General features: G+C 40.6%; 1 protein-coding gene across 2 annotated transcripts in view; it reads left to right on the top strand.

Annotated features, from left to right (window-relative positions):
- Gkap1 (G kinase anchoring protein 1) overlaps nt 1-16345 on the top strand; it is a 38377-nt gene that overhangs the window by 15645 nt on the left and 6387 nt on the right. The window contains exons 6-8 of one of the 2 annotated variants that reach the window (XM_085831033.1): nt 2419-2441; nt 11005-11157; nt 13808-13909. In XM_085831033.1, coding sequence (XP_085687159.1) covers nt 2419-2441; nt 11005-11157; nt 13808-13909 — 278 coding nt within the window. The remainder of the gene's footprint in view (nt 1-2418; nt 2442-11004; nt 11158-13807; nt 13910-16345) is intronic. The other variant, XM_021180396.3, reaches the window with a different exon arrangement.

Here is a 16345-nt window from a genome sequence, read left to right on the forward strand (position 1 = left end):
AATTCCTAGCAACAACATGATAGCTCATCATAACTATAATGAGATCTGGTGCCCTCTTCTGGCCTGCAGGGATACATGCAGGCAGAATGCTGTATACATAATAAATAAACCTTAAAAAAAAAAACTGCTTAAAAGGATAAAGCAAATAATAAATAAATAAATAAATAAATAAAATGCAAAAAAGGATAAATGCTGTCCCAGCAATAATTTCAGAAACTAAGTATGAAAAATCTAAATACAGTTTTCAGAAACTAGCTTTTCTGTGAAACTAAGAGTAAACTTGGAGGTTTTGCTTTCATTTGAGGATCAAGAAAGTTCTTCCTGGGGTTGGAGAGATGGCTCAGAAGTTAAATGCTTGTGTCTTTTACAGAGGAGCTGTGTTCCAGTCCCAGAATCCATGCCAGACAGCTCACAACTACCTCTAACTCCACTTCCAGGAGCTTTGGTCTCTAGTTGCATCTGCACACACACATACACACACATACTCACATACACACACTCACACACACATACACACACTCACACACACACACACACTAAATCCTTTAAAAAAAAAAAAAGGAAAGTTTTCCTATAGGCTAAATAACTTACTTTGGTTTAGGGATAAAAGACGTGCTAAAGTAAAACATATAAGTTTACCGAGAGTAATTAGTTTTACACGATACTTTTGGGGTCTGTGGGGATGGCTTGGCAGTTACGAGGAGTGAAGGCTTCTGTCCCAGGAGACCCTTTTTCAATCTCCTGCACCACAACTGTCTGAAATAGAGTTCCAGGGGGAGCAGTGCCCTCCTCTGACCTCCATATTCTGACCTCCGTAAGCACTACTTGGCAAACATGCTGGCCAAAAGTACACACATAAAGTAAGTGGGTAGGTTTTTAGCTCTGTACATTTTTAAATTTTATTATTTTTATTGTATGAATGTTTTGTCTGAGTATGTATCTGTCACCACATGTGTGCCTGGTCCCTGTGGTGGTCAGAACAGGGCATCGGATACCTCCTAGAACAAGAGGTAAAAGCAGACTCAAACCCAGGTCCTCTGCAAGCACAACCAGTGTTCTTAGTCACTAAGCCATCTCTTCAGCCTTAACTTTTTTAAAAAGAAAGAAACTTCTTTAACATTTAGGCAGAGGTATGAAAAGAATACGTATTAGGGCTGGAGTACAGCACTCTTTGTGGTGGGCTTACCTGCCTGCCATTGCAGGATGCTCTGAGTCTGAGTCCTCGCACCACATGTACCTGGCTTCATGTTGTGCCTGTGAGCCAGCACTGAAGAGATGGAGGCAGGGGCATCAGAAGCTCAGCTTCATCCTCAAAAGTCAGCCTGGGACACATGAGACAAAACACATACCAAAAATACTTTTTAAAACTCCTAATTTATTTCCATGTGATTCCTTAAGTTGTGAGCAAACTTCTTAGCTACATTGAGAGTATAGCAAAGAGAAGCTACATAGCTTTTTACAATTTGTGTTGGTCACAGTTGTGACCTTCCCTTGGATTATGGCATCCTATTGCTAAGTAGAACATACCAGAAAAATTAGTTTGATGTCAATTAATGATTTTGAGGTTGACTGCATTTTGTACTGTACTGATGGACAAATGATGTAGAAAATGAGGCAGTCTTTCTAATTGTTGGTCATAAGAAAGGTATTCTGTCAGATTCTTCTTTGAGAGGTGATAATTGCTTGTAGGCAAGAACATTGTTAAGTAGATATCCTGATCACCTAACTTAAAGCAAGTACCTATTATCCTGATCACCCTTAAATTACAGGCTGTGGCCTTGCCTAGTGCTTTAGGCTGAGCCATTCTCTCCCTCCTCCTGCTCTGCTGTTCCTGCCTGGAAGAGCTTTGTAGAGTTTCTGTGCCTATGGTTTGCTTCATCTGTAACTGTTAGTGTTCTGTTGTTGAATTCTATAAACACACATCTGTAAATATGTTAGGAATTTTATTACAGTACAATCAGATCACTTTGTTCATCTTAAAAATAATATAGCTAATAGCTTTTAAGGCCATAAATTACTATCATAGTTTTTATTTCATTCAACAAAGACAGTAATCTGAACATTTTCAGTTAATAGCCATCTGATTTTAGACATAGATTTATCTCCTCTATTTTCTGTCCTCTGAAAAATACATATAACCAGGTAACTGAGCTATATATAAAACTCACATGCTTAAAATTTAATTCCATCCCTTGGTGCAGTGGCATCACTAGGATATAAAATGTAGTCCTGAAACTGAACACAACTAGCAAGTCTGTGCTAGGTTTTAACATCCTAAGCCTAATAGTAAGTCAGATATGAATCTTAGAAAACTCTGTGTGTAACACTTTATAATTCAGCAACTTTTTTTCTTGTTGAAATATTTGTATTTGTTAATTCTTTCCTGTAAAACTTTACTTTTCTTTTTTTTATTTACAGATCATATTAGTAAAAAGGCAGAGGTAAGTTTTACTATGATTGTCCTGTAGTCTAGAAAACACTGAAGAATAGTATTTTAATGAATAGCAGTAAGTCTTTTTATAGAGACATGGCCACTTAAAAGGTTTGTCTTCACTAAACTCACTATATTTCTGCTATTATAAGGATATAAATACATTAGAAAAAAAGTGATTATTTACATAAACTACAGTTTCATTTGACATTACTATCCTAATCTGTATGAATATATAATCTTAAAATTCAAAAAAGTGACTTAATCTCCAAATCTGTATTTCAATTTTTGCATTTATATGTGTGTTTATTCTTTTATATTGAGGAAAGCATGTGTGTTCACAAGTGTATGTGTGTTTGTAAATGGCTGGGTGGAGGCCAGGGAGCGAGTAGAGATGTCGTTGCTGAGGTGTTCCTCACCTTTGTGGGCCCACACAGAACAAGAAGAGAACGGACTCTTACAAGTTGTCCTCTGACCTCTACGTGTGTCATGGGACACATGCCACCCTGCCTGTGGCTTATCCTTCTAGATGTGGTGACACATAGTTACAGATTTCACACCTGGGAGTCTATAGTTTAAGGCTAGCCTGAGCTACATAGCAAGTCCCTGTAACAAAGAACTAAAATAAAAAAACCAGAATAAAAAACAAAAACAAACCCCCAAAAGGCTGACAAGATGGCTCCGTACATAAAGGCGCCAACCCTGACAGCCTGAATTGGGTCCTTGAGACCTAGCTGGTGGCAGGATAGAGCTGACTAATATCACCTGTTACAAAGACTTGAATTTGGGGTAAGGGGAAAGCATGTGTAGATGGACGATTGTGAAGATTGTGCAGTGTGATGTATTGAGAGATCTTTACATTGTAAAGCTGGATGTCTGTCTCATAAGAGGTTATATGGCACCCTTAGAAATGGGGTAGCAGTGAGAAAGTGTTAGGCAGGAGAGGTGGCTCAGCGGAGCCGAGTGCTGCAGTGCAGGCATGAAGGCCAGACTCAGCTGTAAAAGAGCGTCCTGCATGTACCAGCTCTGAAACGGCAGAAACAGGAGAACTGCTAGACAGTTAGCTTACAGCCCAGCTGAGCTGGTACAAGCTCAAGGTTCAGAAAAAGACTATCTGATGTCCAGTTCTGGCCTCTGCACACATGTGCAGAAGCACTCAACTATACACAGACACATACAAGATCAGGTGGCAAGCTGCCACTGATACACTGCTCTAGAGAAACTTACATATACCTAGGAACATGTACATACGTGTTGATATTTGTGTGTGTGATGGCCAGGCCTACCTTTACATCTTACCCAAGAAAAGACTTGGGACCAATCCAGATGCTTATCTTTAGTAATGGTTTGTAAAGTAGTGAAAATACTCAAGGATAGCAAAACTTACAAAGTGTGCTCAAAACCAGTGCTTAACCTAGACATAAGTCAACCCTCAAGAGGGTATCTGTGCTACACGAGGTTCAGGGATCAGCCCTGTAAGTGAAAGGATGCTGAGAAGAAGTGGTTGGGCAGCTGGATGTTGCTGATAGTAGAGCATTTGCCTTCTGTGAGTAGGCCTGGGGCTGATTGCCAGAAAAATCTAGGGAATAGAGGTTCTGTCTGACAGCCCACCTGGTCCCTCTAACAAGAACGTGTGAGGAGGAAAAGTGGGTTGTGGAGAGGGGTGTTTTCTAGACTAGAAGAATCCCTAAGACAAGCAAGCATCTGGGTGACATGAGACACACAGAGTGAAGTTAGGCTTTAGTGCTGCTTGCATAATAAAACTGGAGGTGATAAACAGTAAACTCAGGGTCTGGAGTACTTTGTGGAGGCACGATGAGTATGGGAGAATGCAGAGTGCAGGCACAGATAGGCCATGCTCAAGTCTTCAGGAGGAATGAGCTTGTGGGTGGCTTCTTTGCAAGCAGTTTTACTAGCTAGAAATGTGGCTCAGTAGGAAAACACCTGCAGCCAAGCCTGGTGACCCAAGTTTAATTCCCTGGGACATACATGACAGAAGAGTGCTAGCCCTTGCAGAAAACAAATTCTTCTCTGGCCTCCATTCCCTTCAGTAAACAAAATACAATTTAAAATAGCAGTTTTTTATTGAGTTATATAATTTGTAATAAATTTACCATTGCATGTATGTAACTAAGGCATGAAGACAAAGAATCAAATCTAATGTCTTAGATATATTAAACAATTGCTCTGCCACTGAGCTAGACTCCCAGCCCCATTTATAACCTGAAGGAGGTGGATGGGCGTGAGCATAGTCTAGATGTAGAATTGTCTATAATCCCAGAAGTCCCCTGTCCTCCCCTCTTGAGTCCCTGGCAGTGACTATTCTGGTTTTGATCTCTATAGATTTGCACTTTCTGGTAACCTCTGAATACCCCAGTGTGGTCTTTTATGATTGATTATTTTCACTTGGCATAGTGTCGTTAGCTTGATCCAAGTTGTATTATGTGTCAGTAGCTTCTTCAGTTAGACGTAGTTGCACACTGTATCCCAACACAGAGGAGGCAAGGCCATCCTGGTCTACATAGTTCTGGACCAGCCTGCACTACAGAGTGAGACCCTGTCTCAAACAAGCAAGTAATAGTTCATTTAGCTTTATTGCTGAATTTATTCCATTGTGATAATACTTTTATTCAGGTAGTTTGGTGTTTGTGTGGTTCTGTGTTTTTATTTTCTCTCAAGTGGCTATCTTGGATTAAAGTTTGTAGATTGTATAGTGATCTTTACTTTCTTTTTTCAGAGGTAGGGTTGAAATTGTTTACCTATTTGTCATGTCCTAGAGATCAAACCCAGGGCCTTAAGCATTTACTACTGAATTATATCTGAAGACATTTTACCTTTTTCAAACATGATCTCACTAAGTTATCTAGACTGGCTTTGAACTCTGTATCTAGGCAAGCCTTGAACTGGTGATACTCCTGCCTCAGCCTTCCAACTAGCTGGGATTATAGGCCTACAACAGGAGACCTGGTTGAAATGTCTAACTGTTTAAGAGCCTGTCAGATTGTTTTAGAGAGTAGATGTGATATTTACTAGTCTTGCCAGTGGTGTGTAAGAAGTTGTAGTTTCTACACACCCTTGCCAACACCGAGTGGAAATGTAGTGGGTCTCACTGAATTTTAAACAGATTTTCCTGATAACTGATAAGTATGTTTTCATGGGCTTGTCAATAATCTTTGAACAGTCTTCTCAAATCTTTTGCCAAATTGAAGTATGTTTTATGGTCTGTCATTCAGAAATACTGGGGGGCTAATATTTTGGGGGGATAGAAACACTGAAGAGAGGAGTAGCAGTCAAAAGATGGCTGGCAGGGTGGGTGTGATGGTTTGTATATTCTTGGACCAGGGAGAGCACCATTTGGAGGTGTGGCCTTGTTGGAATAGGTGTGACCTGGTTAGAGTAGGTGTGTCACTGTGGGTGTGGGCATAAGATCCTCACCCTAGTTGCCTGGAAGTCAGTCTTCCACTAGCAGCCTTTGGATGAAGACATAGAACTCTCAGCTCCTCCTGCACCATGTCTGCCTGGATGCTGCCATGCTCCCACCTTGATGATAATGGACTGAACGTCTGAACCTGTAAGCCAGCCCCAATTAAATATTGTTTTTATACAAAAAAATCATGGTGTCTGTTCACAGCTGTAAAACCCTAACTAAGACAGAAATTGGTACCAGGAGTGGGGTATTGCTGTGATAGGCCTGACCATGCTTTTATTTGAAAGAATGTGGATTTGGGGACTTTGGATTTGGAACACAGTGGAAAGCTTTAAATGTGGCTTAATGCGTCATCCTACTAGTAATATGGAAAACTTTGTTGCTGGGAGTAATTTAACAGTGTTGACCTGGCCCAAGAGATTTCACAGAAGAATTTCAGAATGTGGCATAAAGACTGTTTTTGTGATATTTTGGTGAAGAATGTGGCTACTTTTTGCCCTTGCCTGAAAAGTCTGCCTGAGGCTAAGGTGAAGAGACTCAGATTAATTGCATTGATAAAGGAAGTTTCCAAGAAGTCCAGCAAAGACTTTTGTTTTCTGGTCAAGTCTTATGAAGAGAAATTTGAACAAGCATAGCAAGCTTAGAAAGGAAAAATATAAAATATATGGTTCGAGTATTAAAGGGGTACCAGGAAGTGAAATGGAGCAAAATCCTGTGTTCTAGGATAAGAGATTAAGGGTGTGGGACCTTTGGGTAAGATCTTACTCAGCTAAATCTGGATCTAGGTATGGTGGTACACAACTTTAATCTCAGGAGACAGGCCTGCTGATCTCTTCGTTCAAGGTCGATCTACAGAGCAAGATCCAGGACAGCCAAGCTTAGGCAGTGAAGGAGTTGGAAAACAGAAAGCCAGTGACAATGTAATAGTACAAGAGGGTCATGTTCTAATTCCTGCAAGCAGCAGAACTTGGCAGCTTCAGCCATGTGGCTCTGGCTCTAGAGTTAAGAATGGAAGGAACTTTTGGGACAATTGATGCTGGTTAGCTGGAGCTAAGAAATTAACAATGATTAAGAAGAGACCAGCATCACTGAGGTGAAATCTTCTGGGAATTATTTTCTGGGAGCACAAAGAAGTTGTGTTTCAGAGATAGCCAAGGTTGTACCTCGTGCTGCAGCTGGACTTAGTAATATGTAAGAGTCACCTAGGTGGTACTGGCTTTGAAAGCGTGAAGGGGTCATGAAGAACAGCTGAGGCTTGGCACTGTGAGAGGCCATGGAAGGCCATTGGTGAAGGTGCAGCCTCAGTTGTAATTGATGGCTTAGGACTGAAGGGGTCATACAAAGGATTTGAGGGTTGGCACCATGAAGAAAGCCTATGAGAGGCTATTGGTGAAGCCTAGTTGGAGTGGAACACCCCAGTGTATTGGAGATGTCAGTACCATGAGATGATCACTAAGAACAAAAGCCATAGTAGAATGTATCAACCTGAGCTTAGAGTGCTACAGAGGGCAGAGCTGGAGAAGTGATGCCAGCCCTTAGGAGGAGCCCAAAATATCAGGTGGAATCCCAGACACTGAAACAAGAAGCTGTAACATTGAAATTGCCTGGGAGACTCAAAGATGTAAGACAGTGGGCATGCATGCCCTTGCTCCCAGCATAGAGGTGTAGGTCTCTGTGAGCACAAGGCCAGCCAAAGTGAAGGGTGAAGAGTAAGATCGCTCTTTTTTTTTTTTTTTTTTTTTTTGGTTTTTCGAGACAGGGTTTCTCTGTGTAGCTCTGGCTGTCCTGAAACTCACTCTGTAGACCAGGCTGGCCTCGAACTCAGAAATCCACCTGCCTCTGCCTCCCAAGTACTGGGATTAAAGGCGTGCGCCACCACTGCCCGGCGAAGAGTAAGATCTCAAAGCCTCAGTCATGCAAACAAGGCCACTGAACAGTGTAAACCCAGATGCTGTTAGTGTCAGCAGCAACTGCTCCTGTCATGGACACCGAGCACTGTTTAATGCTTTAAAGTTGACAGAATATGGTAGTCTTACGAAGCAATACTTGGAATTAGGTTTGTGCCACTTGGCAGTGGCTCCTGGTCATCACAGACCTTGATTATCAGTGGGACATGTGCTCTGTGCTGGTGTCTATGAGACTCAAGTAAAACATCGTCCACATGCTCTATAGAACATGAAGTTCTCTACAGGAAACTAATGCTTTTCTACTGATACACAAATTTTCATTCAGACATTTCCCTTTCTTGGGTGATGTGCAGGTAAACACTAAGCAGCCATGAATTGAATTGTGTGTGACTGTTTATAGAGACAGTAGACTTGATAAAGCTCAGTCCTGTAGCCAGAAGACCAATGGGGACAGGAAAAGCATTTCCTTTGGTCTCTGCTTGATAACAAGAAGAGGGGAAATCCTACTTCACTAGAGAATGTGTAAAATCACATCTCTTTAATACTGCCTTTATTTATATACACAGTTTATGTCAAAATGGCTTTTAAATGCAGCATAAAACAATGCAAATATAAAGCTGTAGTAGTGGAGTCCATTTGAAACTGAGAATTGACAGTATTGAGAGTAGACATAGAGTCCAGAAGTAAAATTTGATATTTATATTTGCTTGATTTATGACTTTGAGAGCCAAGACAATTCAGTATGAGGAAATAGTCTTCTCCTTGAATAAATATCTCTTTGCAGAGGAATGCATTCAGATGCCTTCTGCATCTACAGAAAAACTAACAGCATGGGTCACAGGAGTGTATGTGACCCTAAAACCAAGCCAGCACCCAGCCACAGATACCATTGAGGTCATGCATAGGTTTGAGCCCCAACACCACAAAGGCAGCTCTAAGTCGCAGGTTTGCTAGCTGTAGGAGCTAAAGCTCTGCATCTTAGGAGAGAGAGGTGAGTGGTGAAGTGCTCACCCAGCACACGTGCCATCCCAAATCAATCCCTAGTTTAAAGAAAACTAAAGCTTTTGTGTTGTCTAGAGGACATCATGAAAACTTTGCTAAGACAACTCTTTTTTTAAATTTTTTATTAGATATTTTCTTCATTTACATTTCAAATGCTATCCCAAAAGTCCCCTATACCCTTCCCCTGCCCTGCTCCCCTACCTACTCACTCCCAGTTCTTGGCCCTGGCGATCCCCTATACTGGGGCATATAAAGTTTGCTAGACCAGGGGCCTCTCTTCCCAATGATGGCCGACTAGGCCATCTTCTGCACTAAGACAACTCTTATAATAAGAGAAAATATTTATAATGTTTAATGAGATGTATATTTAAATATTTAATAAGAGAAAATATTTATAATGTTTAATGAGATGTATATTTAAATTAAAACACACACATTTTGTATGTATACATGTTCGTTTGTGTGTGTGTGTGTGTGTGTGTGTGTGTGTGTGTTTGTGGGGGCCAAAGGGTCAATGTCCAGTGTCTTCCTTAATTGCTCCTCATCTTCTTACTATATTGGGGGGGATGTGATGGTAAACCACTTTATTCACAGACTTACTTGAAAGTGGAAGGCATGGAAGAGATCCATGGACTCTGATGTCTTTGCAGCACATATTTGTCTGGCCTCTCTGCCCTAACTGGGATGATAGCCGGTTGTCACTCTGCTCAGCTTTTTACAATACATAAATTATTTCCCTTTACATCTATATTTCTTTTCTTTTTTAAAAAATATTTATTTATTTATTATATGTGAGTATACTGTTGGTGTCTTGAGACACCCCAGAAGAGAGCATCAGATCTCATTACTGATGGTTGTGAGCCACCATGTGGTTGCTGGGATTTGAACTCAGGACCCTCGGAAGAATAGTCGGTGCTCTTAAGCCATCTCTCCAGCCCTACATCTATGTTTCTTGAAAATATACATATATGCCTGGGGGACAGGTAGTACATAAGGCCAGGAGATGCTGTCAGATGCCCTGGAGCTAGAGTTACAGGCTGTTCTGAGCCACCCAAATGGATGCTGGGAACTGAACTCGGGGCCTCTGCAAGAGCAGCACACACCTTAACCATGGGGCCATCTCTCTAGCTAAAAGTAAGTAGGCAAGTAACTCAGTTAAAAACTGAGCAAAGATTGTAAGTAAACATTTCTCAAAAAGGAGTCTACAGTATCCAGTAAATCATAAAACTAATGGCCTACTCCATCAGCCATAGGGAAACTCAGTGCAAAGCCCTGATGAAGTAAGTGTTCACATCCATGAGGGTGTCTGCAATAGAAACATGACAACATAGTGCTGAGAATATAGACATAAATAGAATATAGTTAGAGCTGTCCCATGTTGCTGACAGGTTTGTAAAATAATGAGCTGCTTGGAGCACTAGCTGGAATATCTCAGAAGGTTAAATGTAGACTTTGAGACCACCCAGTAACCTTGCTCCTAGGTATATGTCTCACAGAACTGGAAACATACCCATAATCATCTTGTATATAAGTGTTCATAGCAGCACTATTCACAGCAGACCAAAGAGAGCTGTCCATCTGCCAGTGACAAGAGAATGACAGTGTAAAATGGGGTACTGCGGGGGAGAAAATGAAGTACTAATCCATGCTGTCACATGGTCAAGGCTTGCAAACATATTGATAGATAAAGAAGTTTTGAGCAGAAAACACAATATTCTGTTTATATGAAATGTACAGAGTAGATACGTTTATAAAGACAAAATTAGTGCTGCCTAGGGCGGAGAAGAACGTTTGAGAAAGAGTGACTGTGGATGAGTGCAGGCGAGGAGAGTGTAAAGCTGTTGGTGGTGACATCTGATACGGCAAACTGGAACTTTTCAGTGATAACGGAGTGAACTGTGTGGTGCGTGTATAACAAAGTTGAAAAGCCAACAGTGCCTGGGCATGTTGTGCCAGAGCCTTAGTTTCAGTGTGTGAGAAGTTTGGCACGAAAATCACAAGTTCCAGACCACCCTGCCTCTAAAAGATGTCAGTCATAGGAAACGCCAAAATAGGAAGAAATAAGAAAGAGACACTTGTCAAACATGCCCCTCCTGCTTGTCTTCTGGAGGCAGGGTAGAGTGATGCGTTGTCTCCTAGCAACCTCTCTTTTCTTTCTCCTCCTAGTGACTCGTGAGGCTTAGTGAATGTGTATATATTTGTGTTGAATGATAGTAATTCAGGATTTATTTTGACAGGAATCGAATTCTGCTCAGACTTTATCACACGATGGGGGATTCTTCAATAGACTGGAAGATGATGTTCATAAGATTCTGATTAGAGAAAAAAGGAGAGAACAACTCACAGAGCACAACGGAACAGATAACTCTCCCGCTCCAGAGCACAACCAGGCATGGACAATAACATTCTCTTAAAGTCACAGTAACTCTGATTGTCTAAAGTAACAGTTTTAGGATATTATGTTAGTCTTTATTCTGTAAAGAATAATGTGAATATGCAGTTAATTCACCAACAAATATGGAGCACACGTGTACTGTCTGTATAGTGAAGACCTGGTGCTGGAGAGAAGGAAGCTCCTGCTCAGGCACAGAGCAGTAAGTACTCAGGTGCCCGCTCTCTGGGTAGAACTGAGTTGAGTCTGTAAGTGTAACCAGATGATTGCTATAAGGCCGGACGGCAGCGAGGTATAATAGAAAGAGAATGGATGTTGAAATCAAATCAATATAATAAAAATATTAGTGTTGTAACTCATCTATGGTCTTGCACTAGGAATATAATTGTTTCCTTTTTTACATGATTTTTAGGAGAGTTAGAAACTATAATTTAAAATGCTTAACGGTGTATTGTACACGGTATACATTTAATCACTGTTTTATAGAGAGAGTTGTGAGTATAAAAATCGGCACATTAGTGTAATAGGATGGAACAGCAAGATGGATTTCTGCAGAGAAACTAAGGCTTGAACTGAGGGTTAGCAGGCCAGGATCTGAACATGAGGGAGGAGAAATGAGGATGTCTTCATTAAACTACAGACACAGTGAAATAAAGAGCAATTTAATTCAAAGAATGCTGTGTGCGGACAGTGAGGTAGATCAGGAAGGCTGTACAATACTTAAAGCCTAACTTATGTTTTAGTCTATAGACAGGAAAGAAATTTTGGAAATTTTTGAGCATAGTAAACCTGTATTTAGTAATAATTTTATTGCTGAGTCTAGGAAAACTTAAAAGATTTTGAGTATGCATAGGGCTAGATAATGATCAGTTGTAAGCAGACAGGACAGCATAGTGTACTGTACAGAGTGCAGAGTGCTATAACCATCTGAGAACAGTGTAGAGCCAGACTGCTGGCACACACCTTTAATCCCAGCACTTGGGAAGCAGAGGCACATGGAGTTCTGTGAGTTCAAGGCCAGCCTGGTCTAAATGAGAGAGTTCCAGGATAGCTAGGAAATGCTATCTTAAAATACACAGAGGAAATGCTGTCTTGAAAAACCAGAGAGATAGATATGGCTTACACTGTAGTAATTCTACACATGGTTGTTGTGGTGGGTTTTGTTGATTTATATGTGTGTGGGGGCATTGTTTGTTTGCTTTTGGTTTTTCAAGACACTTTTCTTCTGTATAGCTTTAGCCGTTCTGCCTGCTTCTGCTTCCTGAGTTCTGGGATTAAAGGTGTGTGCCAGCCTCCCACCTCAGCTCTACACATGGATTTGTGAACAAACGTCAGTTGTTCATATAGTGAAGTCAGTCAAAACAAATTAACTGTACCTATAGAAAATAACATGGAGAATTCAAAAAAGTCACTAAATAATAGTTCAATTAGATTACTATATGTATTCAAATAACCCAGATGTGGTGTCTCAGGACTATAATCCTAGTGATTAGAAGGCTGAGAAGTATCTTCTGACCTCCATGTGTGCCTGCATGCATAGGGACTGGCGAGCATACAGGAAGGGTGGGTGGATGGATGGATAGATAGATAGATAGTGTACATACATATCAGACAAGATGGCAGACTAGAGAATAGCTCCATGCAAGCCAGTGAACCTTTAAAGAAAGTCAGAATAAGAAAAAAAAGTAGACTGTCTTCCATAGAGGGAACAGCTTTGGAAACCCACAAAAGAAATGAAAGAAACCTGGGAAGAGCTGAAGTGCGGGCAGGGGGCGGGTGGCAAGCACAGGGAGCCAGCAGAGCTTCTGCACTAGCCCTGTCTGGAAGGAGGGAAGCAGAGGCCACTTCCAAAGGCAGTTTGCTTTTCCGTTGCTAAGTGTACCAGGTTCAGGCCTTCAAGAGAAGGCAGGTCACCTCCAGACAGGAAGATGCTCAAACCAATAGATGAGAAAATCATAGCCCAAAAACACAAGACCCTTCTAACCCCAGCTACGGAGCTTATAAACAGTGAGATGGGTGCAGGCCCAGACAGTTATTTCAAACGTTTTCAGAGAAAGGAGGTGACCTCTGTCCTGCTTGGGTTTAACTTGTAGGCTCAAATAGTCCTCTGGTTTTAGCCTTGTAGGCACTGCCCAGCAGTTTGTCTAATGTTTAAACCTTGGCTTATATGAGCTTGTTGATGCGAAGTATTGCACTAGACATGTTTCATATGACAAAAGTGTTTCAGTCCCTTCCCCTGCACCTAGAGACTACTCATTGAGCATCTGTGTGCATTCCCCTTTAGGAAAACAGAGCCAGGCCTGATGGCACACACCTTCCATCCCAGCATTTGGGAGCCAGACACAGGAGGGTCTCTTAAATTCAAGGTCAGCCTGGTATATAGAGTGAGCCCCAGAACAGTGAGTTCTCAGACAGCCAAGGCTACACAGGGAAACCCGGTCTCAAAAACCAAAAAAAAAAAAAAAAAAAACCAAAAAACTCACTTGCTTTCTCTGTATGTAACTAGGATCATATAATTGAGTGAAAGTAGAGATGTAGTAATTTAAAATTAAGTCTTTATTTTTCCTCTTAATCTTTTTGCAAAGGGCTGTTATAAACTATGCTGGATGGAGCAATCTTGGTCAAAAGCAGTGTTTTTCTTTTTTCAGGAAGTAGGTCTAAAAGATGGAAGAATTGAAAGACTAAAGTTAGAACTTGAAAGGAAAGACGCAGAAATTCAGAAGCTCAAAGCTGTGATCACTCAGTGGGAGGTGTGTATCCACTTATTTTGTAAAAGAAAAGAATTATGGCTGGACAGTGGTGGCGCACGCCTTTAATCCCAGCACTCGGGAGGCAGAGGCAGGCGGATTTCTGAGTTCGAGGCCAGCCTGGTCTACAAAGTGAGTTCCAGGACAGCCAAGGCTATACAGAGAAACCCTGTCTCGAAAAACCAAAAAAAAAAAAAAAAAAAAAAAAAAAAAAAGAAAAAACCAAAAGAAAAGAAAAGAATATGAATTTATATTTTCTGGGTATTTATATATTTATTATTCAGTTATTAGAAACAGTCTTCTATCAGGTTTCCTAACAGATTACTCACTTAGAGTCTGAATGATGGCATTAATTTTGTTATAAAATATATTATGTAGAATACATAATTTATTATATGTATTTAGATATATAAACCATTTTAAGCATGTGGTTCACTAGCAGTATTTAGTTAATTTTTCTTTGTTTTGAGTCAGGATCTCACGATGTAAACCAGGCTGACCTCAAAATCACAGAGATCAACCTGCTTCTGCCTCCCAATGCTGGGATTAAAGGTTCAGTGATGTACTTTCCCATTACTGTGTGACCATTACTGCTGTTTCCATGCAGAAACTGTAGTAATTAAACTGCTCACAATTCCTAGCCCATTCCCCTAACAACAATTCACCTCTGTGAATTGCCTGTTCTTGATCTCTCATTTAGTGAGTCATATAGTTTTTGTCTTTTTCTGTCTGGTTTCTTTGTTTTCTTTTTAAGATTTATTTATTCTTTATTTATGAATACACTGCAGCTATCTTCAGACACACACTAGAAGAGGGCATCAGAGCCTGTTACAGATGGTTGTGAGCCACCATGTGTTTGCTGTGAATTGAACTCAGGACCTCTGGAAGAGCAGTCAGTGCTCCTAACCGCTGAGCCATCTCTTCAGCCTGGTTTATTTCTTTTAACATAATGTTTTCAAGGTTCTTCCCTGTTACAGGATTTACAGAATTTGATCCATTGTCCTACATTCTCTTACATGCAGAGAGAGACTACATTTTGTGTATGGGTATACAGATATCTGCGGTCATGCTTTTAGGTCTTTGAGTATTTTGAATAACTTAAGAGTGGATTTGCTGATTATATAATTGTTTTGGCTTTTTCTGTGACTTCCAAGCTTTTCTAAAGCAAATGTTATTTTACCAGAAATGCATAAGGATTCTAATTTCTCCATATCCTTACTAATCCTTTATATACAATTGTGTTCTTTTAAAGATTGATTTAAAATTCTTATTTGTGCATATGTGTGCTTGTATGTATGCCATGTGTTCAGTTGCCATGGAATTCAGAAGGGGTTGCCAGATCCTCTGGAGATGAAGTTACAAGTTTTTGTGAACTGCCTGATGGGGGTGCTGGATCCAAAATAGGGTCCTCTGAAAGAGCAGCAAGTGTTCTTGATGTGAGCTAGCTCTCCAGCCCTTACAGTTGTCTCTAACCACAAACTTATGAAGCATTCTCTTGCTACTCCCCAAGCATCATTTGTCTCCTACCTAATGTTAGCACACTGATTCCTCACTGTGCTGTGTCAGGCTTCTGGGGCTGGGGCTGGTGCGTGCGTGCACATACGTATGTGTGTGTGTGTGTGTGTATGTGCCGCAGCTCTACTTCATCTGTTTCTTAAGTACTACACAATAAATAATTATCAGCAATTTAATTGGATAGAGTACTGTTTAGTAAAAGTCACCTTTATAGAATTTAAGATATATTTAAAACCAGGTGGTGGTGGTGCATGCCTTTGATCCCAACACTTTGGAGGCAGAGACAAGGAGATCTGAGTTCAAGGCTGGCCTGGTCTACAGAGCAACCATGTCTCAAAATATAATAATAATAATAATAATAATAATAATAATAAATAGTATATTTAATATATTTGAATCTACTGGGTCCGGGCATCATTCAGTGGTATCTGCTTACCTTTTTGTATTTAGTGAGACCCTAAGTTGGACCCCAGCACTGTGGAAATAAAGATGAAACTAGGAAATTTTGCACATACCTAGTAGATGGGGGAGAGTAAAAGAACAAGTTTTTACATTGATATTCTTAGGTTTTTATCTTTTTATAATTTAAGATATTGTTTTCACTAATTATTGCTTATTAGTATTTGAAAGTGTTTCAGACTACTATAGGAAAGTTCAGTGAAGACTGGGGAGATAACTACCAAACATTCAGATGATGCGTGTGAGAGCGCATTTCCTTTTGTTATGAGCGTATGATATATCATTTATGAGGATTAGAAGAAGCCAGCCATGTGGAGAGAGGAGCTGAGGAGTCCAGCAGCAACGAGCTCTGTCAAGACTTGATAGTGGCTGGGCAGTGGTGGTGCACATCTTTAATCCCAGCACTTGGGAGGCAGAGGAATGGGGATTTCTGAGTTCCAGGCCAGCCTGGTCTACAGAGTGAGT

This window comes from Mus caroli, unplaced genomic scaffold (genome assembly GCF_978045245.1).
Source record: "Mus caroli unplaced genomic scaffold, Mus_caroli_1 scaffold_15, whole genome shotgun sequence".
Taxonomy (NCBI): domain Eukaryota; kingdom Metazoa; phylum Chordata; class Mammalia; order Rodentia; family Muridae; genus Mus; species Mus caroli.